The following is a 25,103-nucleotide window of genomic DNA, read 5'->3' as shown; positions in this document are numbered from 1 at the left end:
CTTTGCAAACACTGTTATAGTTTACACAGCAGTCTTTTTCCTGCAAGCAGTCATCAGAACAAGAACAGTAACTTCCAGGTATCCGTGTCTCACCACAACGGAAATTAGTGCACCTCCAAGATCGGGCTGAAAATTGGAAGAAAAAGATTATGATGCAGTTCACAGAACCTTATGTAAACTCCTTTGTGTGGAAATGCCCCAAACAGGTGAAGAAAAAAAAAAAAAAAGAGTTTTTGTTAAACTATAATTTACGTGTCCTGCTTGAGTGGCTTTAGAAGTTTTATCTGAAAGGAAAACTCAAGATTTTGTTTAACACATAAAGCCTATTTCTGCGGCCATTGAATGGTAACACAGAGTCATAGAATAATTTATTTTACAAAGGTGTCCCCAAAGTCACCCTGTTCAATGCCTTCCACCCTTCCAGGAAGATCTAAAAAAAAATAATTGAACCCATATTTCTCCTACAGAAGAAAAAGAGAAGGAAACAGATCTTTTTCCTGCTCTTGTACGCGATTCCCTGCAGACAGCAAAAAAAGAGATTTAAGGGCTGAAGCGGGCAGAAAAAGCAAGAAGGATGAAGAAACATCTGAGGAGCTGCGAGGAGAGCAGAGAGAGTAACTGGAGAGGAGTCTGGCCTCGATGCAGAGCCAGGCTGGTCCCCTGGAAGACGAGTGCACTCCTCCGACCTCAGACCCCCACCAAGCACTGCATGAGGCTGAGAGTGCACCTGGCCAGGAAACACATGTTCCCTTTCAAAAGCGCAAGAGGAGCCAGCACAGCAGCATCGTTTCAGGGCCCCGATCAAAGATGATAACCTATGATTTCCGCTCACGCTCATCCACAGCTTTATCTGGGCCAGGAAATATGCACTGCAAATGCTTTGGTTATCCATGGGGGAAAAAAATACAGGGATCTGACTTGAGAAAGACGCAGGAAGATTTCGTGTCCTGCCAGGTCACCAAGTTACAGCCCTCTAGTCATCTGAGTGCCGCAGCAACTCGATACCGCCACATCCTTCCCTCCCTGAGGGAATGTGACATAACTTCCGTATATCTGTGTAAATACAAGAATTTATGCTTTTCCTATTACTATTACATGAAAAAGCAAAGCCAAAATAAAATGGAAACCAGTGAGCATTGCCTGCAAGGGAACATACTTGGCTCCACGCAGGTGTCCTCGTAGTCCCAGCAGCAGTCCCGACGCTCCTTGCAGCTGCTGTCGCACTGGCAGCCCGGCACCTCTTTCCTGTGCGGCTCATTGCACTTGTGTCTGCAGCTGACTGTAAGGAGAAGGCAACGAGTCTGAGTGCTCAGATAACCCTGTCCCAGACAGGTCAGTTAAATGGATCACGGACACGGGCTGCGGGGAGAAATGTGCTGAATAATTTCCCAAATCCATTTCCCAAGTCATTTTCCAACGCAGTCACTAGCACAAGGGTCAGCAAGGTGAAACGAAAGCCATAGGAAGTCCTCTGGACGTTGAAGGTCCTGGTGGCTGTTTGGGCCGTGCTTGCCCCAGAGCCTGTGGCAGGGCTGTTTCTGCAGCAGGTCTCCCCAGGACCAGTGGCACAGGAGGCAAGGCCCAGGTGTCCCACCCTCCTAGCATGAGGAAGGGGAAACTGGCATCTCCCCTGCTCATTTCTGGGTCCGGGATGCAAGAGGAAGAGTGACCCCCACTTTGGACATTCCCTTATGTACCTGCCAGGGAGCTGCGTAGGATGGGGTCTCCCTCAGGGCCGGGCAACCCAGAGCCATGGGGGCTCCCCGGCGGCAGCTGGGCAGGAGCCAGGAGCCCCAGCCAGGAGCGGGGCAGCCGGAGGGAGCACCAGAGCAGCCCCACCTGAGGCATTGGGCACCTCCCTGGGGACGGGGACAGGGACAGGCCAAGGCCAGGCTGTTGGCCTGTGGGTAGTCCTGGCTCGATGGGACCCATGGCTGTGCAGGGCAGGGCTGTGGGGTCCTGGAGACCAGGCCTGCTGCGGTGGTGCTGGGGCAGGGTCTAATGGCCCCGGGGGGGGCTGAAATAGGGTCCTGGGCCGTGGGCAGGGTGGGGGCAGCCCCAGGGGGCTGGGCAGGGCCCATAAGGCTTATTAGCACACTTGGGACTCTGACTATACCTCTCCCACTTAATTGTTACAACGTTCCTTAAAAATCTGCAGGTTTGGTTGTTTTGATCAAAAGAAAGAAAAGGGTCCAAATGAGGGGCCTATTGGAAATGGAGACATGCAGTTCCTCAGCACAGCTCTGACACCTTCGTGCAGGGAGAAGGAAGAGCTCTGGCTCTCCTGAGAACACCTGAGGACACCCAAGGACAAACCCAAATCTCCAAACGTCACCTGCAGCTCCACACTAGCCAGGACAAGCCTTGTGTCCACATTCTCTGTACTGCAGAAATACTGTTTGAACCACTCTGAGCATCTCCATTTCCAGCTTTCTTGTCCACTCACACCTTTAGACAGGGATAGGTATAACTACTCAGATTTGCTGGTGCAATTCTATTATAGTTGCCAAAAGGTTCATGCTTTTGCAGGGTGCACTGCCTACAAAATTCGGGCTTTAATATCCACTGTGTAGAATCCATGTAGAACTAAAATGATTTTTTTCAAGGTAGCCAGCTTGTTTCACATATAGAAAGTTCTCGTGTTGTACCTTGAGCTTTAGGTGCTTCCATCAACAACTATTGTTCAATGCAAGAAATCTTTGCAAATAATTAGAATAACAAGCAATATATGTAATGAACATAAATGGAACTGTCAAAAGTAGAGATGGAAAGAAGTAATTGAGGGTTAAGTGTTTTATGACTGGAGTCTCTTCTGTCAAGAAAGAGCTATGATTTTTCACAAATGTACATAAACATATGCAAACAATTTTTCTGTGCTTTTTTGGCTGAAGTTTAGAGTATTTAATCTAATTTTTCCTCTATCCATTGGCTTTTGAACAACTCAAAATTGTTCAGATGGTCTACCTGATTTAAAATGATATAGAATCTAGCATGGTGAGTCTAAGAAAAAATATAAACCTTTTCCTCCGTTTGTAATGGAACTGTTCATACCCCTCATAATTTGCAACCCACGCTTCTAATTTCTTTACAATATTTACATAACTATGTGAGGTCAGGAATTTAGTATTTCATTAACTTTTATTTGGAATAGTCATTACAATTACAGGAGCTACAAGGAAATTTACCTTGAGTAAATAAACAGAATCAATTGTACTACCACCAAATGCAAACTCTGTGCCAATTTTTAAAAGTACAGAATGACAGGTCCTCCTGACTCCTTTCCAGGCCCCTTCTCCCAAGACCACAAGCCCCCAGCACCTGTCTCCACCACCACTCCCTTTGCTCCTGAACAGCAACACTCTTCCCCACTGCCCTCATAGCAAATGCAACTGCACAAAGGTGCGTGCCGCTCAGGGCTGAGGCTTGCCTTCCCACTCCGCAGTGTGGAGTTGTAATAGAACATAGGCATCGTCAAAAAGCAATTACAGTACCCTCTCATCCTATTTGCTAGGCCCATAGTATTGAAATATCTCAGAAGGAGCTAAGATTTGATGAATAAGTAGGTAAACAAGTTCAATATGTGTTGATTAGGAATGAGAAAGAGACTGTGCTTCCTTGAACTCCTCCAGTATGAGATTACTATTGTTTTGATTCTAAAGGAAGCGTTTTGTTTAGTTCACCATGTGGTATGTTTGTTCTCATCCGGCTTGACCCCCTGACATCAAAATGCTACTTTGTTTTTCTAACTAAAAAATAACATTCCACCAAATCAAAGCATTATCCCCTTTTCACCATAGCTTTACAGAAATGGAAGTTTTCAGAGAAAATTCATAATCCGTTTTAGCATTAGCCACCTGAACTACGCCAAAGGTACGCAAAGCGTGAGTCACGAAGATGGTCCAATGATATCTCTTCTATAAAACATATTGATTAAACAATTGCAAGGTATTATATGTAATAAGATAACTCCTATCTCAAATTTCCTAAAAGTATTATTATAATAAAATTTCCAAACCTGTTGTGAACTAGGTTTAATACTTCTGGAAAGAGAAGCAAGGCACTCAGTGGTTTAGGATAGGTTTTTCAAGTATAGATTGTGAGTGTACAGTTTTTATACAATCCAACTTGAAAAATGCAAGAACTTTATTTTCACGAGTGGTAAGTTTCCACAGAACATTTACATTACACTATAAAAGAGCCTCTGCTGAAACTCTTTACCAGATCTAGCTTCAGTGGTAATTATGCTGAAAGTATCATAAACATACCTTGCTCCTGGTCTCCACGGTTCAGTCCTAGTCCTAAACCTAGTCCCAGGGATACAACCACCAAAGCACACAGGAGGACCTGTCACACAGGCACAGGAAAATGAAAGTTCACAATTGTGATAAACTGTTATGTTTATTAGAAATTAACTGTGTGATTATTATTTCTATGAACGTATGATTTCTTATGAATGAATCATTTCTCTGAACTTGTTCATCAAAAAATTTGAGGCCTTCTGAGGCTGAAGATAGGAAAGGCACAAGAATGATAATCTTGTGAACTGCAAGCCAACGCCTTAATACCGCACTTTTAACCTACGACCACTCGCATGTTGTAATCGGGGAAGTCTTTGCTGGGGAAAAGACAGTAAGCAATATATTTACCTGTTTTGCAAATTCTTAATCTGTGTAAAGAGATTTACACAGATTTGCTTTTATTTAGCCTCTATATTTTCCTGAAATGCTCACAGGGGTTTCTTAAGAGACTCAGCTGGATTGAGGCTGCAAGTGTCAAATTTTCATCCACATGCCAGTTTCTCATAATAAGTTACCCCGTTAGTGAGGTTAGAGGAAATTGGAAAAAGACAAACAGCCCAAGGAAATCCCATAACAGAAAGCAGCATAACGTTTGGGAGATTGGGGAAGAGCTGAGGAAGCCTTTATCAGCTTAACAGACACTCAAGATGAATGGCGATGTATGCTGGCTGAAAGGCGCACTGAAAAGTGACAACCCTCTCAGAGTATTTCATAATGTATGCACTTTCCTCTTCACTAAGGCAACGATGGGAAAGAAAATGCATATCACAGAAAATCACCATAAACCAGCCCAGTTTACTTCCCATTTTTGCCTCAGAGCCTTCTTTTGTCTCCTGCCATTTCCAGGAACCACCAGGCACTAGCAAATACTAAGATTCAAAATGAAGTAGAAATAAGAGACGCTTACTCTCATGCTCAGTATTACTGTAATGGAGCCTCTTAACTGAGACTACAGCAATTGTAAGGAGCTGAGAAAAACTGTATGTGTGGGTAGGATATAACCAAGTGCCCATACGCCGTCCTGTTACTTTTCGCCCATCCCTGCTCACAAAAACACCCTATGCTCTTTGTTACTGCCTGTCCTGCCTTGCAGTGCTGGGCAGAAGTATGGCAGCAGGGAGGGCTGTGCAGTCCTCAGGTGTGGGTGTACAATTTGGCCATGGAGCAGCTCCACGCTGGGACAGTCTAAGTGCACATTATTCCTTCCCATAGACCAGGAAGATCCAGGCACGCAAGCCAGAAAGTCAGGAGTGTGGCACACTCCAACTAGCCCTCTAACAGGGACAATCAGGAGACCTAACTGTGGGCCGGGTGTGGCACATACCTCTTCCTCTGGATAGATACAGTCGGAGGGGCTCCTTCCAGACCCCACACTTTCTCCTCCTGCTGCTATGCTCCCCACAACTGTGCTCAAGAATTTCCTGTTTCCCCCTTGCTGCCCACCCTCTCCAGCCTCACGTCACTGATTTTTTCCCAAGCAACACCAAACACCAGCAACACCAAAGTTACTTCTTTCACACTTTCTCTCTCCCACCTTTACTTTCTTCCTGCTGCTCACTCCCTGGTTTTTGTACAGGAGAAATACACCAAAAGTAGGAATGGAAATGGAATTGGTAAGAGAACTGGGTAAGAGAGACAGATGGAATAAGCGTGTTTGGAAAGATTGCCCAAAGTGGCAGAAATGCTGAAATCTCTTGAAGAGAGACCCCAGGAGTGAAGGCAGCAGTTTAATCCTACATCCAGTCAGCAAGGACTGAGAATCAGGAGGCACATTTGGGCTAGAACAGTGGCCACTCTTTTTAGGCAGGGAGGATAACACTGCCAGGGTAACCTAACAGGTCTTGTTTCCATGAGTACAGATCAGCCCAATCACCAGGGCATGCACGCTTCACCTTAAAGTTCACCATGGTTTTACCCTCCATTTTTATTAAATCTCACATTTGTAATTGAAATAAATAGATGATACTAAATTGAAAGTACAGCTATTACAGCATCAAACATTCCCACTGCTGCAAGCAATGAGAGCGCTGAAGTAAAAACCAAAAACTCATAGCAGGTGTGCAGATGCTGCATTTATTATAGCATTTACACAAAGACCCTTGATTTTGGGACATTCACCCTTAAGGTGAAATAACATTGGTAGCACCTATTCAAATCCTCAGACTTTCCACAGCTAACTTCTATGTCTAAATTCAGGACTACGGCTACTTACTTATAAAAAAGTTGTTCCTAATGCATATGCTCTGTTCTCTGAAGGACTTTATTAGAGGGTGTGACTACTATTTGTGAGTACACAATTCGCTGCCTAAGCTTTCAGGAAAAAGTTGCCAAGGAAGTACTTCATGCATATAGTTTATCAAAAACGTAGATAAATGGTGTAGAATATTAACAGCTTACAGGTCCAATATTTAGATTTTGTTTTTTCATATAGACAGGCATTTGAAAACTAGTGCATTTGGAAGAATGAATATGGTTTAGGCTACTTAAATTTCTCACTTTACTCTTCCAAGTACCTCTTGAAAGCATAATTTACTTGCCTTCATAGTCAGGTATTTTACTGAAGACAAGGAAAAAATGTCTGTCATTTTACCTTCTCTTTTTTTTTTTTCCATTTCCAGTATTTCCCTCATATTTTATGCAATCCTTGCACAATGCAGCATTAAATAGGAAGTTGTACTATGTGGAATTGTTCTGATGACATAGAGCTGAAGAGTATCATAACTTGACTCTCTTTTTCATAGGGCTGTTTTCAAAATTAAGTTTTGTGTCTTTCCAAAACCAGTACCTGTCATTTTCTCTAAATTCCAATTTACAGATGCAAGAGCTTGTGCAAACATATACACGTACATATATATATATTTAATGTTTGTTTCTTTTGTGGTCACGAAGAGAAGCTTAAAACTGTGTATTGGCTACAACGAAAGATTTAAAAAACTTAACAAAAACCCTACACATTATTATTATTTACAAGGCAGCTGCATGACTCTTAAAGCCCTGGATAGTTGACAGGATATTTGAAATGTGGGACTGACAATACTGGGCGTAATAGTTCATTAGTCTTTTCCCATGCCTTGCTTCCTGAGTGTTTTCCGCCAAGGCCTTTGCCTACATGTTCTGTTTTGTTAATGACAAATCCAAAGATAAAAAAGTAAGCAAAAAGGAACTGCGGCTGCTTTGGCCACAAACACATATGTTTTAAACAAATGTATAAAATACATTTTGCCATGCAAAAGAACCGTCAGGTTATCGCAGTAAAACAAAAAGTGCAGTTAACTGTCAGAAAAAAACAAGTTCACTTGATAAGTACCAGAATAACTTTAGAAATCTGCCAGTGAAGTTAGTGCATTCATGCTGTAAAACTTTAAGCACCAATTACCAAGCTACCCTGAATGATTACATTAATACAATGAAACCTATAAAAATTCTGCAAATTTGAGAATTGTTAAACCAGCAGCCCAGAAGAACAGCACCTACTTACAGCACAGATGGCTTTGTATTTCAGGAGGGTTTTTTTCTTCACATACTCTGTAGGTTTTAAAGACATCTCATCCAAATATCTGCTTTGATGACTGATGAAATCATCCTGAAGCTCCATTTTGCCGAGATCTGCCTCTCAGCTGCGCGTATGCTGCATTCCTCAGCCTCCCCAGCTGGGTTAGTTGTGACTAAGATGCTACCGCTGCTTCCAGTGTATATGTACTTTGTTCATAGGTTTTTTATGAGATCCTAGCTTTTGCATCAGTGGTAGGTTTGCAGGAAGCCAAAGTAAGCAGGAAAACAACTCAGAAAGGTCAAAGGCTGAAAAGCATTATCTGTGTACAGAGAACCTGTCTGTCACATTTCAAGATAAGGACGGCATTAGGTAAAATCCTAACTGGAGATTAGGAGTAATACAGTGGTAAGGAATAAAATGCAAAAATGACACAAATTCAAGGACTCAACTATTTGGTTAAAAGCTTGTCATGCAGAGTATTTGTTATCTTCAAAGAAAGTGTTAAATATGTTAAACAAAACCAATATGAAAGTACACAGTTTCTTAACTCCTGCTCTGTGTCACACCTATGTTTTCAGGTCCCTTCCCTTATTTAGCACCAGAGGATTCCTCCCATTTAGTTTCAATCCATCTTTGTCACGTAATTCTTTCAGCTTGTTACATGTTTTTTCAGTAGTGATAGATGTACTTATTAAAAACAAATGGTATACAGCCAAATCAAATTCAATAAAAAATAAAAAGGTTTTGTTTAAGTACAGTTTGAAATCTATTTGTTTTTCAATTTGGTGGTTAATGGAAGGGTTGTTCATTATGAAAATGTACGTTCAGAGCCTACTAGGGCTATGCAAGTGTTACTATTCAAATGTTGATCTGATTCGAAAGTTGAGCACCGCATGAGCTGTAATTTATAATAAATAAATTTATAATATTTATAATTATAAAACATAGTACTATACAAGCTGGTATGAAGAAAATTAACTCCACCCCAGCCCAAACCAGTACAATCTCTACCCCTTACTCTATACCATTTGTGTCATGCTCAGGTCCCACATTGTCCAATACATCCCCATTAACCACCCCCTTACCCCCTGCCCATCCTATAGACATATATGATTCTCTTAGTCTATGCACCACCCCTGCAAAATGTCCACAAAATGTCCATTGAGTTCTCTTCTTCCACGACCTGGGTTCCATCTGTTATGGTGGTTGCTTAGGACAGGAGAGGCAGTGTGTTGTGTGGAGCTATTGGCTGCCAAAACCTGTTCAGGTGTTTTCTGCTACAGTACTTCTTATAACACGTAACTCAAACAACGGGTTACAGCAATTTATATTTAAATTGCTGTTACAGCAATTTACAGCAAGTTATATCCATTACAATCTCCATGCCTAGTCCCTTTGAACCAGGCTATAAGGTTTAATATTGCAATGAACTCCTCCCCTTGCCCATGCTCTGGTATGAACTTATCCACAGGCTGCAGGCCCTTCCCTTGGCTGGAAAGTTGCCTGGCGAAAAAGGACCTGGGGGTGCTGGTCGACAGCCGGCTGAACATGAGCCGGCAGTGTGCCCAGGCGGCCAAGAAGGCCAATGGCACCCTGGACTGTATCAGAAATAGTGTGGCCAGCAGGACTAGGGAAGTGATGGTGCCCCTGTACTCGGCACTGGTGAGGCCGCACCTCGAATACTGTGTTCAGTTTTGGGCCCCTCACTACAAGAAGGACGTTGAGGTGCTGGAGCGTGTCCAGAGAAGGGCAATGAAGCTGGTGAAGGGTCTGGAGAACAAGTCTTCTGAGGAGCGGCTGAGGGAACTGGGGTTGTTTAGCCTGGAGAAAAGGAGGCTGAGGGGAGACCTCATCGCTCTCTACAACTACCTGAAAGGAGGTTGTAGCAAGGTGGGTGTTGGTCTCCTCTCCCAAGTAACAAGCGATAGGACGAGAGGAAATGGCCTCAAGTGCGCCAGGGGAGGTTTAGATTGAATATTAGGAAAAATTTCTTCACCAAAAGGGTTGTCAAGCGTTGGAAGAGGCTGCCCAGGGAAGTGGTTGAGTCACCATCCCTGGAGGTGTTTAAAAGACATGTAGATGTGGTGCTTAGGGACATGGTTTAGTGGTGGACTTGGCAGTGTTAGGTTAACAGTTGGACTCGATCTTAGAGGTCTTTTCCAACCTAAATGATTCTATGATTCTATGATGCAGGGGTGTACCTGCTCCACTGTGGACCTACCCACAGCCACAGAGGCTTTGGGGTATATCTGCTCCATCATAGAGTTACTCACAGGTCACAGTCCCTTCAACTGGAGTTCAGACTGTAGTTACAGCATGCCTACTACAGCAGTACAGGAACAGCAGCAATGCCCTGGCCATATGTCAGCCCAGGCACGTGGCCAGTGCTGTTATTGAAATGTTTCCAGGCACAGCAAAGTAAGATGATAAGCAGTACAGCAAATAGCAGCCATTAACAATCACTAAACTAATATACAGTAAGGCAAGCAAGTCCTGTGGCAAGCGCAGGAGCCTGCCAATTAATAGCTTAACAGCTATTACAGCTATAAATCTGGTCTAGCACGTTCCAACCAAATCTGTCGTTATCTCGAACCCCTCTGGCCCTGCACTGGGTGCCAAAAAGCACTGTTGTGGGTTAACCCTGGTAGGCAGCTCAGCCCCACCCAGCTGCTCGCTCACTCCCCTCCCAGTGGGATGGGGGGGAGAATTGGAAGGGTAAAGGTGGGAAAACTCGTGACTTGAGATAAAGACAGTTTTCTAGGTAAAGCAAAGCTGTGCACGCAAGCAAAGTGAAATCAGGCATTCGTTCACTACTTCCCATGGGCAGGCAGGCGTTCAGCCACTTTCAGGAAAGCAGGGCTCCATCATGCTGAATGGTTACTTGGGAAGACAAACGCCATAACTCTGACTGTCCCCCCCTCCTCCTTTTTTTCCCCAAGGTTTTATTGCTGAGCACAACGTCATATGGTGTGGAATATCCCTTTGGTCAGTTGGGGTGAGCTGTCCCGGCTGTGCCCCCTCCCAACCTCTTGTGCACCCCCAGCCTACACACAGAGAGGGTCTTGAGGCTGTGCAAGCACTGCTCAGCAACAGCTAAACCAGGGGGGTGTTATCAACACTGTTTTCATCACAGATCCAAAACACAGCACCATACAAGCTACTGTGAAGAAAATTAACTCCATCCCAGCTAGAACCAGTATATAAATTTACAGAAGTAGCAAATTTGACCTCTGAGGGTGTGAATCATTGGTGTAGGCACCCAGGGTGAATTTCTGCTCCTACTGATACCAAAGAAAGTAATTTAGCAAATGGAACAGGATGTGATCTTACATATTTGATTTTGCTATTTTTACCGAATTGTTGCTCTAATCTCACAAACATTACTGCCCACATGATGAATTTCTATGAAATTTCTCACTGATAAAATAAGAATATAGAACTTTAAAACTGTCTTGATTTGGCATTTTACATTTATTTTTAATCTAAAAACCACTGCACATGTATAATGTATCCTCAGATGTTTTAAGATAAATGCATTTTCAGTTTATTCTAACTTTATGGCTTTTTATGGAAAATAATAATTCTAACTTTATAGTAATTACAGCAAAGTATAGTCCCATAATAAGTCCCTTACTATAAGAACCTTACTGTAAGAACCAGAACATGTACTTTGTCAAATTATTCTAAGAACAGACTATTCAAAAAACAAAGAAGCCTAAGCAAATGTTTTCGTAAAAAAAACCCCAAAACCCAACTCCTAAATTTTAAGTGGCAGCTGCTTTCCCCCCTTCGCCCTCGCTTCCCGCTTTCTTCCCCCGTAGGAAGCGCTCCCGGGCCGCCAGTCGCTGGGAGAGAGGCCGGGGCCGGTCCCACGGCCGCCGAGCCCCGGACCGGGCAGGGAGAGGCGGGCGACGCCGCCCGGAACGCTGCGGCCGCCGGAACGGCCGGGCCGAGCAGTCGCTTCCCGGGGGGCGGGATCAGGAACGGAGCTTCCGGCGGGGGAGGGGGCGCCGCGCCGCCGTCTCCGCCTGACAAAGGCCCCGGCGGAGGCCGCCGCTCGGCTGCGGGGCCCCGGCCCGGCACCATGGCGATCCCCATGGTGCCTATGGAGACGCAGTTACAGAGCATTTTCGAGGAGGTGGTGGTGAGTCCTCCCTGGAGCGCCGCCGCGGGGGCGGGGGGGAGCGTTGTAGGCAGGCCGGTCCGGGCCCGGGGCTTGTTCGGGGTCGTGCGGCCCGCCGTGCACCCCCCGCAGGGGTGTGTGTGTGGGGAATCCTGAAGAAGATAAAACGGGAAAGAGTTTTTTTGTTTTCCTGGCGTACTTTGTGCGTTGAAACCCCGGGGGTGTGAAACACCGCCGTCCTCCTCGGCGGTAATTCGCGCTGTTGGCGCCGCCGGGCCCACCGCGAGGCGCGCCCGGGAGATGAGTCGGGGGGAGGTGGCTTCTCAGAGCTGAAATCCTCCCTCTGCTGAGTTCTTCTAAGGAAGCTGACGCAGAGTAGGACTGGGCATAAAACAGGGGGAGGCAGGTTGCTTGCCCAAACCCAATTTATAGTGTGCTGAGTTTACTGTAGATTAAGCAGTTTAAGGAGGCGTTTCGAAGGAGCCTATGAGAAGATGAATGTCTTGAGGAGACATTTTTCTTCAGCCAACAGAATGGTGTGAGCGCATCGTAGAAATCTGCACAACGGTACCTGCAAAATGAAGCATAGTTCGGTAGATCATTAGAATAGAATAGAACATTTCAGTTGGAAGGGACCTACAACGATCATCTAGTCCAACTGCCTGACCACTTCAGGGCTGACCAAAAGTTAAAGCATGTTATTAAGGTCATTGTCCAAATGCCTCTTAAACACTGACAGGCTTGGGGCATCGGCCACCTCTCTAGGAAGCCTGTTCCAGTGTTTGACCACCCTTTTGGTAAAGAAATGTTTCCTAATGTCCAGTCTAAATCTCCCCTGGTGCAGCTTTGAACCATTCCCACGTATCCTATCACTGGATACCAGGGAGAAGAGATCAGGACCTCCCTCTCCACCTCCCCTCCTCAGGAAGCTGTAGAGAGCAACGAGGTCACCCCTCAGCCTCCTTCTCTCCAAACTAGACAAGCCCAGAGACCTTAGCTGCTCCTCAGAGGACATGCCTTCCAGCCCTTTCACCAGCTTTGTTGCCCTTCTCTGGATGCATTCAAGGACCTTGATGCCTTTCTTAAATTGTGGGGCCCAGAACTTATACTTGTGCCCGGCCTAGGTGCAGAATATGGCATTTCAATTTGTTAAATTTCATCCCATTAATCATAGCCCAAAGCTCCAATCTATCTACATCCCTCTGCATGGCCTGTTGTCCTTCAAGAGAGTCAACAGCACCTCCCAGTTTGGTATCATCAGCAAAATTGGTAATGGTGCATTCAACTCTAGCATCCAGATAGTTGATAAATATATTGAACAGCACTGGCCCTAGAATTGAGCCCTGAGGAACACCGCTGGTGACCGGTCTCCAGCCAGATGTAGCCCCATTCACTACAACCCTTTGAGGTCTGCCCTTCAGCCAGTTCTTCACCCAGCGTAGCGTGAACCTGCTCTTCCCACAGTTGGACAACTTGTCCATAAGGATGCTGTGAGGGACAGTATAAAAAGCCTGTCTTTTATATAAAAGACTATACTAAAATCCAGAAAAACTACATCCATCGCCTTCCCTTCATCCAATAGGCCGGTGACCTTATTGTAGAAGGATATCAAATTAGTTAAACAGGACTTTCCTTTTGTGAACCCAAGTCATTGGGTCATTAAGTCATTGTTTTGTAGAGCACAAGTGAATGAGTTTCTTGGTAGATATGAGCACTTCATGGTCTGAAACACTGGGGTGACAGTAGTTGATAGGGTCCTGAACAGGAGCCTGACTGATGTTTTGGACAGAAGAGGCTGGTCAAACTGTCTGAACTCAAAAGTATATGTAGGTCTCATAGATAAGTGTAATTGAAATGGTGGCTATGTGATGAATTTCAGTAGAGGGAAGGTTGGGTTTTTCTTCCTGTTTTAAGTTTGCGTTAAAAAATGCACGATGTACTTTTCTTTGAATGGTGTTAAGTTGCTCGTAGCATATTAATTGCCCATACTCGGTTGATTTCTCATTTTGGCACTGTCATTCAGATTATATTTTCACATGTTTAACATTGTGATTTGACTGTGTTGTCACATTGCCTGTTTGTAAGCAGTGTTATTTGCCTAATATTTTTATGTAACAAAAAAAAAAAGGCCCTTACAAAATTTCATTGCATTTTTGAAGCTATAACTGAGAAAATAGCAAGTTGTTACTTTCACTGCTGCTATTACCGACTTGGTGGACGGCAGTGAAACTTACCTAAGTTTCTATGTAGAACAGATGAGTATCGGTTTCTCTTTTGCTTCTTGAGAAAGCTATGAGTAGCAGTGACAGGCAGTTCTAGGCTGTATGATTGAAAAGGGTCACCAGAAAGATTATTTTATTACGCGCTCTTACTTCTGCAATATAAAAATGAAAATACATAGTGGTCAGTTATAGATCACATGTGACTATAATATGAAATTCTTATAGAAGGTAAAAAAAGTTGTGGGATAGTATTTTCTAGAACCTCTTTGCTGATGTATTAGAATAATGATGTAGAAGCCTTTGAGCAAAATGGAGTTTAAAAAAAAAAAGGAATGTTTCAGAGGAGATAAATTGGATATTCATATATAGTCTTTCACCTAGTACAAGACCATATAATCATTCAATGGAATTTAAAAAGCAATGGATCTAAACTCAGATGAGAAAGTAACTGTATATAATTGATTTGTGTAACTGAGTGTCATGGAACATAAGTGGAACAAAAACTTAATGGGATTCAAAAATACTAATTTTTTCAAAGTATGAAAAAAGAGCTGCAATAACAGAATCAAACAATTTCTCCAACTTTGGGAAGTAAATTAATCTCTAGGTATTTAGAAGAAAAAAAAACCAAACCAAAACGAAGAGCCTTAATCTGGATCCACAAGGTATGTTGTTTATATGTTTATATGAAAACAAAGCAACCTCAACTTTGAAAGAGTCTAGAGTAACAGAAGAAATATATCTGTCTCTGATACAATCCCATAACAGTACGACTGTTATTCTTTTGTGCTTTATCCTGGTGGTGTGATACTCACAGAAAACCTTTTCACAATAGCTCACTCGGGGGTTTTTCTCTTACAGAAAACAGAAGTAATTGAAGAAGCTTTTCCTGGGTGAGTGTAATGTTAGTTTATTTGTGCAAGACTTTCTGTATACATGTATTTTTCTACTTGTGCTCTTTCATTGAGTACTGCTAATAACTAATGTTCTTATTTACATTAGTATGTTTATGGACACTCCTGAAGATGAGAGAACCAAACTGATCAGCTGCCTGGGTGCTTTTAGACAGTTCTGGAGCAGTCTTTCCCAGGTTAATGTTTAATTTGTTGCTTATGTGTACTGTATATACTTCTTTAATATACTGAAACCTTGTCTAGTAGACAAACACTTAAGCTATAAGGTCTGTGTCCAGTCATTCAGGATCTGGTTTCAGATATGGAACAGTAAAGAATATAGGAAGACTTTGCAAGAAAAAAGATTAGTTTTGACGTTTATGAGATTATATAGTTGTTTAGTAGAGGTTGGTGTGCAGTGCAAATAAAGATAAGCAAATGGAAGTATAACAATAAAGAAATAAACAAAAAAAGGTAGTTTGTTATGGGATTTCTGGTAGAAGTGAATAAGGGGGGGGGGGGGGGGGGGGAAGAAAATAGATGTTTATGTTCAAAAATTACCTTCCAAAAGTTAGATATGTCTAGGCACTCTTCTGTAATTGGAGACCTGGTCATCTTTGTTTTCACTGAATTTGATTATAACTGTGAAAAGGAAAGAATAATATAGAACAGTTCTATTTTATTCTATTCTGTGCTAACTTACATGTGAAAAACAAAGCTGACTGTAGAAATCAATGTTTCAGCTAGGAGGTATTTCCAATACTGGACAACTGGACAACTTCTGTTGGACAACTGGCCTTCTTCAAAATAAGATCAAAAGTCTTGTAGGGAAATCTGTATGTTGGACAACTGGACAACTTCTGCCATTTATAATCTTGTTCTTCTGTTAGTTTCGTTTCTTCATGGTAGGATACTACACGAATTTTACAGTTTGTTTCACTACCTGTAAATACAGTCTTTCTCCCCTCTATTGCTTTTTCAGGAATCCCATGAACAGTGCGTCCAGTGGATTGTAAGGTTCATTCATAGCCAGCATAGTCCTAAAAGAATTTCTTTTCTTTATGACTGTTTAGCAATGGCAGTAGAAACTGGACTTTTGCCACCCAGGTAAGCTATGTTGGAATGAATCAATAAATAGTATACATTGAAGTTATAATATTGGAGGGTATTTTACAATGACATTATAAAATTATTGCTGGAGAGCACGTGCTTATTATCTGTCATTCATTTTTGCATTGTCTCCTTCTGCTAGGATGGTTTGTGAATCTCTGATAAACTCCGATACACTTGAATGGGAAAGGACACAGTTGTGGGCGTTAACATTTAAATTGGTCCGGAAGATTATTGGAGGTGTAGACTACAAGGTATCTTCCCCCCATTCCTTTCTTCGTGATAAGGCATATTACTTTCTGGCTTTGTTTTTATGATTTTATGTCAGGAGACATCCAATGTTTCAAAGTCTGCTTTGATTATGAAAGAAAAAAGTAATTCAGTGAGACCACTTCTAATGCTTTTTCATAGTTGAGCTTTACCTTAATAGCTAATTCTGTATGGACAATGTAACTCCTCTTATTCTTTTCTCTATTACATAGTCATCTTCCATCCCTCTTTCAGTTACAAGCTAAATAACCCTAATGCAGTTGCAGAAGTGGTACACATGGAAAAGTAATACTATCAACCATTAAGGCTGAAGTTCTCGCATCTGCTCTGACCCCTGTTGCTATGTAGGAAAAAGGTCCTGAAAGCTGAGTTTTTGGCAGGGTACAACTCTTAACAGAAGGAGTAGGAAAGCATGCATCTCTTGCAGAGAACCACCTCACCAGCATGGGTGAGCGTGTTAGAGCAAAAAACATAAAATACAACGTTGTACTTTGGTCAGTCTGCACAAGCCATTGTAGGTTGGATGACTCTGGATGCACATCAAAATTTCAACAGTTACTTTCTTGTCTGGGGTATCCTAAGATTGAGAAGTTCCATAAGGAGTTCAATGTCATTAGCGTTCAAATTCTCAGTAGCAGTCTGTCTTCTGACAGTTAGTGACAAACAGCTAATTTGTCTGTCAAAATATTGTCTGACCATATTGATTGTGTAGTCTTTCTTCCAGAAATAAAGAATATCTGGGAATGTTAATTTTGTGTGCTTTCTTTTAGGGTGTGCGTGATCTGTTGAAAGTGATCCTAGAGAAAATCTTAACAATTCCAAACACTGTGAGCTCAGCTGTTGTACAGCAGCTTTTAGCAGCAAGAGAGGTAACTATCTGAGTTTTATGTTATCACTATAGAGAAAGATAGGCCTCATTCTTTTGTCATTAATGAGCTTCTGATAGCTGGGATGGCTCTCTTTGCTGTTGAGCTGTACCAACTCTCAGAGACTTACTCTTTGTGCTCTAATTGTTTTCTGTATTTGCATTTTATACAGTAAACAAAGAGCTTTTGGGGGGTATTGTAGATAAGCACTAAAATCCCTAACAGGACAGTCGGGCCCAATGTTTGACTTGCCTAAGGTAAGATGTATGAGATGTAATATTGAGATTAATTTCTTTATTTTTTTCTTAGTGGATAAAAATAGTAATTGTTTTCAATAGTTTGTAGGCAGACATAGAGGCATAGTTTTACTTAGGCTTAAACAGTCTAACGTACACTTGTACAACTAAAAACAGGTTTTAAACTAATGTAGTACTATCGGAATACAACTTAAGAAAAAGTATTTTAATTCTTATATCTATTTTCATGGGCTGCTTCGGACTAGTAGACAGAGTACACCTTTGTTTACCTTATCCAAAGTCTTTTACACTGCTGTATTTTTTTTATTTATAGGTGGTAGCCTACATTTTGGAAAGAAATGCATGTTTGTTACCTGCCTACTTTGCAGTTACAGAAATCAGAAAACTATATCCTGAAGGAAAACTTCCCCATTGGGTAATGATATGATATCAAATCATGTAATCTGGAGTCTTGTTCCACACAAAACAAAATGACTTTTTTAAAGTAAAGTTTAAAGGAAGATTTAAAATCTTCTATTCAACAGTAAGCTTTGTGTTTAGGTATGTAAATTAAGATACAGGCTTGACGTGATTGCAGCAGCAGCTCCCTGTGTTCTTGCATGAAATTGATGACGTAGTTTTGACCTATAGCCTGATGTTCGAAACTCTTGAAGCACTGAGTTGGTTTTGTTGAATACATTTGGAAATGCAGGTCATGCTTACCTACCAGATTGTGCTTTCTCTATGACTTCAAGATAAGAAAAAGCACTTTAAATAGCTGACCAGTGTTTTCTTTCTGTTTAAATTCAGTTAGCAAAAATATTTGGGGCTCTGGTGCAATGAAAATGGTCACTGTTTCCAAAAAGAATGTAATGTTGATTCAGTTTTTAATTTTGTATTCTGTTAAAATAACTAGGTGTCGGGAAAAGGATAAAATACCGACTCCCTTGAATTAATAGGAAAACTGTTACTGACTTCTTTTGAGCCAAGATTTAATCCAGAGTGTACTAACCTAGGTCCTTTGTCTTTGTGGAATTGTCATCCAGAGGCAAACAGAGATTTGGTATGAACAGAAATTCTAAAGCTTGTCTTAAATCATCTGTTACTAAATAGTATGCACTGAAATAATATAGTATGCATAGGAGAAAGTTTTTATATAAAGTCTCATTCAAGTGCAAACTGAGAAGAGTGCTTCCTGCCCCTTCTTTATAAAGTCACATTTTTCCTTTTGTGGCTTTAGGTTCTGGATGATTTTTCCAACTTGTCGAAATATGTAGGAAGCTATTTATGTTAGTAGATTCCTGTATATTTTATTAAAATGTATAAACTATTTTTAAGTCTTAAGTATTCCTTATCAGTATCTTCAACTTAAACCCTTAACTTTTTTTTTTCTCCTTTTCTCACCCAGTTACTAGGTAATTTAGTATCGGATTTTGTGGATACCTTCAGACCCACAGCAAGAATAAATTCCATTTGTGGTAAGAGAATGAATTTATGAGTGACTTCAAAGTATTAATAAATTAATTTATTTTGAACTGTTTTGTTTCTTATAACCTTTTGGGGCATATATTCATCTAAGCAAAATGATTCAGAGCTTATGTTTCATGTAGTATCTTTACTCTTGTCGGTTTGTTCTCAGACTTGCTTCTCTTCAGTTTTTGCTTTGAAGGGGAAAATTCATATTGATGAGATCAAATAATCTTGCTACAAGCTGGTAGTGGAAGTGTTCTACTTGTTACATGGCCATATAGTTTCTAACTACAGTAGACGTTAAGAAAACCGTAGGTTTTCTATGCTCAAGGATTTTGAGTTAATACAGATCCACTGGTATGCTAGTCACGGAGTGTTTTCTGACTTCAATTTCCATTGGAGCTTTTGGAGCTGCTCAGCCTTATCCCTATTGTTGCAGGCTTCTGTGTGAACATTTCCTAGCTCAGATGAGTACTGGCTGTCCTTTTCTGTGGAAGAAGAACTCACCTTCATTTATTGCTAGAAATCTGAAGATTAAAATTTGGCTGTTTTAATTGTGATGCCTGTTGCATTTTTCTTCAAAAAGATAAAAGTTTTCTGTTTGCTTTGAGAATTAAGTAGCTTAGTAACAGCTGCATTATATCTTAGATCTGAGGAAGGTTTATTGCAGCTGAGCTTCTTCAGTGCAGAGATGAAGAATGTAAATTCATCTGTAATGCTCCAAAGCATTTTGTGTTTCAGAAGCATGTAGTTATTCTTCTATTGAAAGTGTGGCATAGCTTTTATGCATATGACTCACAGGGATCATACAAATACATTATCACACAAATTTTTACAAGTCTTGTATGTGTAAATGACCCGTATAGATATGGTTAAAGGGGAAAAAGAAGTATTTATTTACTACTTGTTTTATCTGTTAGTAATATGGCCAGTCTGGACAATAGAAGTCATGGAATTTGAACTGACAGTGAGATTTAGGTCAAAGTTGAGGCACCTAAATTTAGATGCTGATATACAGGTATGCTAGGGGCTCAGTTCAGATGCCTGTGTTTAAGCAACTGAAATAAATCTCAGGTGTCTAATCTATACTGATTAACAAGTCTAAATTACCCTACAAAACACTCTTCATATGTGATCAGCTGAATCACATTGGCCTACACTGACTGAATTGACTACATCTCCATTGACTGTAATTGGAGTACAGATGCTTGTATTTGACTAGTTTAATGAACAGAATCCTGCCCACAGTTTGTCTTACAAGGTGAATGAATGGAAATTGAAAGACTAGATTATATACTTAGATTAGTAATACCATTTTCTTTGTGGAAAGGGTCAGCATACTGAAATCAAATCCCTAGGTCAAGCAGTGGCAGTGGAACAGTCTTCTGGTAACCTAAAAGGGCACTTTTTGATGAATATTTGTAAATACTTCTATTTTCGGGGTACCCAATCTGAACAAATGGGGATTTTACTCCTTAGATATTTTATTACTTGAAAATTGGTTAGAAAAACAAAATCAGCCTGAAGCAATCCTACGGTAAAAAGCTTTAAACAGTGGAAGTTTAAGGAGACCATAAAAGTGTCTGAGGCCAGTTTTTGCATCAGAATGATTAAACAGTAGGCCAGTTTCACTGTTTTAGAATTTATAATGTTTCATTGCATGTAGGTCGCTGTAGTCTTCTTCCTGTGGTAAATAACTCAGGTGCCATGTGTAACTCATGGAAGCTGGATCCTACAACCCTTCGTTTTCCTTTGAAAGGTCTCTTACCATATGATAAGGTATGCCTTATTAAGCTTCTTAAACATGTTATATTCAATAAATACGAAGCTTTGATATCATTAGGGGGGAAAAATAATTTCAACTGTGAATATCTGATTGTTCCAGCTAGGCTAACATTGAAGGCGTAGATGTTTTCACTGTGTTATATATTTCGGTGATTTCAAGCTATATGCAGAGGACCCTTAAAGTAGTGTGTGGTATAACTGCTGCCCAGGATGCTGAAGAACATGAGATGTTTAACGTGCTTTGTGGGTGTGTGCGTGTGAGAGAGCAAGTGAGAGCAGAGAATTGATTGGAAAATTAGTTTAGCAGTGTGGAGATGAAAGAGAATGGGAAGGTAATTTCTTCTTTTCTGTGCTCTTTGTTATTCCATAGGAAAGATAATTTTACAATTCAAACTTACATTTAAGTTAGTTTATTTAAACTTAAAACTCTGAGTGTGAAATAGTGGTGTGCTGAAAGAATTTAAAAACTGCAAAGGATCAGGACAAAAATCCACATTGTCCAGCATCCCATTCCCTGTATCCTAGGTGTCTAAGGAAGGATGTAAAGATAGTATATCTAATGACATATATAGTGTTCACACTCTACAGCCATTATCATTTTGGGTGTTTACTGAGACAGATTTGGTTTCTGTATATTTGGTAAACCTTCCTCTGCCAAATATTTGTTCAGTTTCCTCTTGAGCCCGTGTAAACTTCTAGCATCCTCAACATCCCTTTGACAAGGAGTTCCACATTTCAACTTCATGTTGCATGAGGAATCAGCTCCTTCTGTTTGTTTTGAACCTAGCTTCAGAAAACATTTTTCTTTAAAGTGATTCTGCTATTGGAAGATACAGTGAGCACTTGTTCCATATCTCCTTTCTTCATGCTACTCGTGATTTTTACGGATCTTGGTCATGTGCTTCCTCAGTTGTCTTACCTGGCTTCCTTTGAGTTCTTGACAGTCTTCCAGTGTTTCAAGGCTGTCTCAAAAAGTGTGCTGTCCTTTTATTAGATGAAGCATGTTCTTCTACTTGGTCCCCATAAAATCTGTCACTTCTTAAGAGCTGTGATTATTTCCTCCTTTCTTTTGGGTATCAGAGAGCGAAAAGATTTGCCAGATAATACATATCTGCATAAATTAAACATTAATTCTTACATTGTTTAACTCAGTTAAACGTAAACTCAGTATTAAACATAATCTTGAGGCAATATATGTTTGTATGTGATTGCTTTTTTTTTTTTAAGGATCTGTTTGAGCCGCAGACTGCTTTGTTGAGATATGTGCTGGAACAACCGTATTCAAGGGATATGGTCTGCAATATGCTAGGTCTGAATAAGCAGGTACTGTACTGTGCTGAAACACGTGATTTAATTCTGCATAGAATCTGCACTATTCTTTTTCTCTTTTCTTTGCTATAGCTAACTAAGCAAAACAGTTTAGGTCCAGAGAGTAAATTTTTTTTTTAATTATTTTTTTTTATGAGATCATATTAGGTTAATTGGACACTGTTGTTCCTATCATTTGTATATTGCTTTACGAATGTTAAATTGAAAAGTAGAGATTTAAAATACGATTTTTTTTTTGCATTGCTTTTTTTTCCTATAAGGCCAGCCTCAAGTACACCTTTGACAGACAGTAGGAGACTACTAGCTCAAACAGTAAAAATGGTTATTGTTCATTAGTCTTTAAAGCATTGTTGTCCTCTGTTATATTGGCATGTTATAGTACTAGAATAGTGAAAAGCTGGGTTTTGTTTTGTTACATTTTTTCTTTTTATACCTTAGAATGGGAGGGCTTAGTCTGACTTGGGGATCCTTGAGGCTGGCCTCATAGTCACTGTTTTGTCTTTTCTTTTTTTCTTCCTTTATTTTTGTTCTGTCCTGTCTTGTCCTGCCCATCCTCCAATGCTCTAGACCTTGAACATTGCTCAGGTATGTTCACAACCTTACTGTTGTATTGTGACTAACGATACGCTGGCCGCTTTGTAGCCACTGATTCCAGTTAGAGAATACATGTACAGTCAGGGCTTGAAATTGGCAGGACCGTTAGTCAAGGGCAAATCCTCACTACAGATCTCCAGAGATATGAGAGATGTAGCATAAAGTTGACAGTCAGTGGTCCTTTGGTCCTAAAATTTTGCTTGGAATGGACTGCTACCGTTTCCCTTACCAGTCATAAGAACTTTTACTTTGTCTGCTGGAATTTTCAGATGAGGAGAGATTCTTAGTTCAAAATTTCTTTCCTTATGCAGGTGGAAAAACATCCACTGCACTTGACTGTAAAATTATAAAGCTGTAAATACATCATTGTTTAAAATAAAAAAAAAAAATAGCAAAAAAAAAAAAAAGCTTTACTAGTGGAATTTTCTTATCATTAGGAAGCCTCTGTAACAAACTTCCCAACAGGCAATTATAATATTCTCCAAGATAGGTGAAAGAAAGGTAGTGCAGAATACCATGTGAAAAGTAGTTCCTTAAAATTTGACTACTTGTTTATATAAATAAATAAATGCCTGAGCAAATCAACCAAGTGGGCTTCTGCCTGAAATTTGAAATTATGGGTATTACATTTACAGTTGATCCCTTGTTACAATAATCAATTCCATACCTACTTTAAAAAACATTGTTTAAGATTTATAAAATAGCGTTGCTGTTTGCAATACTATAGTGAAGGTTGTGTCAGTGTTTCCATTTAAGAAACTTTTTTCAGATTTGTAACTTGACTATAAAATTACATGATCCTGAAACCTTGTGTATATTTCCCATTGTAAGTGAAATATAGCAGTGCTTTTCTGGACTAGGACAATGTTTTTGAATGCGCAGATTCCTACATCTTGACAAACATTACTCTGTGTTGTATACGACAATCTTTTGTATTTGAGACTGCAGCTGAAATGTTAAACCTTGGAAACGAGCTGCTAGGTTTAGTGTTGAAATGAGTAGTATTTGTATTCTGTGTCTATTTCTGTGTCTACATTCAGTTAATAAGTCAAACTATTCCTCTATGCATCTTGTAGCTGGTAAATAACACAAGATCCAGACAAAAAAAATATATTGAACCCATTTTATTCTTCTGACTATGGGTGGTCTGTGCCTTCAGGTCAAAAAACATTGACGTTAAAAATGCTGGGTTTTAACTCCTACTTTACTGTCCTCTAAAAGTAATCGAAGAAAAATTAAATGAAGCAATGAAATATATTGAACTGTACTTCTTAAAATTTGTTTGCTAGTATAGGAATTTCTACACAAAGTTTCAATCTGGCGTGAATTTTTATGGCCAAGGAGCAAACTTGAAGAACGTAGCTTATAAAGGAAATGCTGACAGAACATCAACTATAGCTGTGCTACTACAGTTACATCAGCATAAAGATGTTTGGGCTGTTGAAAATTTGTGAGTTAAAAATATAAATACAGAGTAGGGTGGTATACCACCCTATAAATACAGAGTAGTGGTATAGAACAGGAAATAATGTTCCATTTAAACATTAATACACTGTTTAAAACTGTGGAAAACATTAAAATTTTACTTGCTTTTAGGTACAAATTAACTTCATGTTATAGTTGAATTTGTTAATATAGCCACCTGACAAAAAATAGTAGCATGCTTTTCAGAAGTTGTGTAACTGTATCGATGCTTTCAGTAAAATGGCTGATAATTTTGTATTTTATTATTAGAACTGAGCTAACCTGCATAAATGAATTGTCAGTATAATAGAAGACAGAAATGCAAGTAGTGCCAAGTTTGTTTCAAAATAAATACAGAAACACCTCAAAGCAATGATCATCATTTATTTATGATCATTCATTATTTATGTGAAGCTGCTTGTATGCCCTATCAACTATTTACACAGATCCAGTTGCAGGATTGGAGCCTTCATTTGAATCTTTTGGCATCACAAACTAGGTATGGTTCAGCCAAATTTGTCCTAGTTCTCAAATATTCTTGAAGATGAACAATGAGATTTTCTGGTTTAATCTTAACTAAGCAGATCTATGGTAGAAAACGGTTCACTCAAACCATCTCTGAGTTGTGAAAAATAAAAATAAATTTTTTTTAAAAAAGTACAAATCCAGCTGTCCTGTTAACCTTGCAGAGAGAAAAATGAAGGTAAAATTTGATATGTTTATAGATTCATATGTTCCTTTCAGGATTCTTAAGTTTTGTTGTGGGATGAGGTTTTCTAATACCTTTATCAAGTATATGGCTTTAAGTCCAGATGTAATAATACAGACTTCAAAATTTTCCTTCTGTTGGAGTCTGGGGATTTTTCTTTTTTGCTACTGTGTACTTCTGTGTGGGACAGTACCTTCTCTTGTATACCTGTTTGAACTGGTCTATAGGAAGTAGAGATTTA

The 25,103-nt window shown here is 40.3% G+C and overlaps 2 protein-coding genes across 4 annotated transcripts in view; one reads left to right on the top strand and one right to left on the bottom strand.

The window, feature by feature from the left end:
* The window catches only part of ENPP3 (ectonucleotide pyrophosphatase/phosphodiesterase 3), a 41,445-nt gene extending 33,550 nt beyond the window's left edge, over positions 1–7,895 (bottom strand). The window contains exons 1-4 of the mRNA XM_076335498.1: positions 7,777–7,895; positions 4,266–4,344; positions 1,157–1,279; positions 1–126 (exon numbers count right to left, since the gene is read on the bottom strand). Coding sequence (XP_076191613.1) covers positions 1–126; positions 1,157–1,279; positions 4,266–4,344; positions 7,777–7,893 — 445 coding nt within the window. The 5' untranslated portion in view covers positions 7,894–7,895. The remainder of the gene's footprint in view (positions 127–1,156; positions 1,280–4,265; positions 4,345–7,776) is intronic.
* Positions 7,896–11,813: 3,918 nt separating this feature from the next.
* MED23 (mediator complex subunit 23) overlaps positions 11,814–25,103 on the top strand; it is a 40,587-nt gene continuing 27,297 nt past the window's right edge. The window contains exons 1-11 of one of the 3 annotated variants that reach the window (XM_076333616.1): positions 11,814–11,935; positions 14,998–15,029; positions 15,139–15,226; positions 16,012–16,136; positions 16,282–16,393; positions 17,180–17,278; positions 17,846–17,947; positions 18,920–18,989; positions 20,648–20,760; positions 21,994–22,089; positions 22,663–22,680. In XM_076333616.1, coding sequence (XP_076189731.1) covers positions 11,876–11,935; positions 14,998–15,029; positions 15,139–15,226; positions 16,012–16,136; positions 16,282–16,393; positions 17,180–17,278; positions 17,846–17,947; positions 18,920–18,989; positions 20,648–20,760; positions 21,994–22,089; positions 22,663–22,680 — 915 coding nt within the window. In that variant the 5' untranslated portion in view covers positions 11,814–11,875. Of the gene's footprint in view, positions 11,936–14,997; positions 15,030–15,138; positions 15,227–16,011; positions 16,137–16,281; positions 16,394–17,179; positions 17,279–17,845; positions 17,948–18,919; positions 18,990–20,647; positions 20,761–21,993; positions 22,090–22,662; positions 22,681–25,103 lie in introns of those variants that run through there. The other 2 variants (XM_076333617.1, XM_076333618.1) reach the window with 2 other exon arrangements.

Source organism: Aptenodytes patagonicus, chromosome 3 (assembly GCF_965638725.1).
Source record: "Aptenodytes patagonicus chromosome 3, bAptPat1.pri.cur, whole genome shotgun sequence".
Taxonomy (NCBI): domain Eukaryota; kingdom Metazoa; phylum Chordata; class Aves; order Sphenisciformes; family Spheniscidae; genus Aptenodytes; species Aptenodytes patagonicus.
This window is presented reverse-complemented; position numbering and strand designations above follow the sequence as displayed.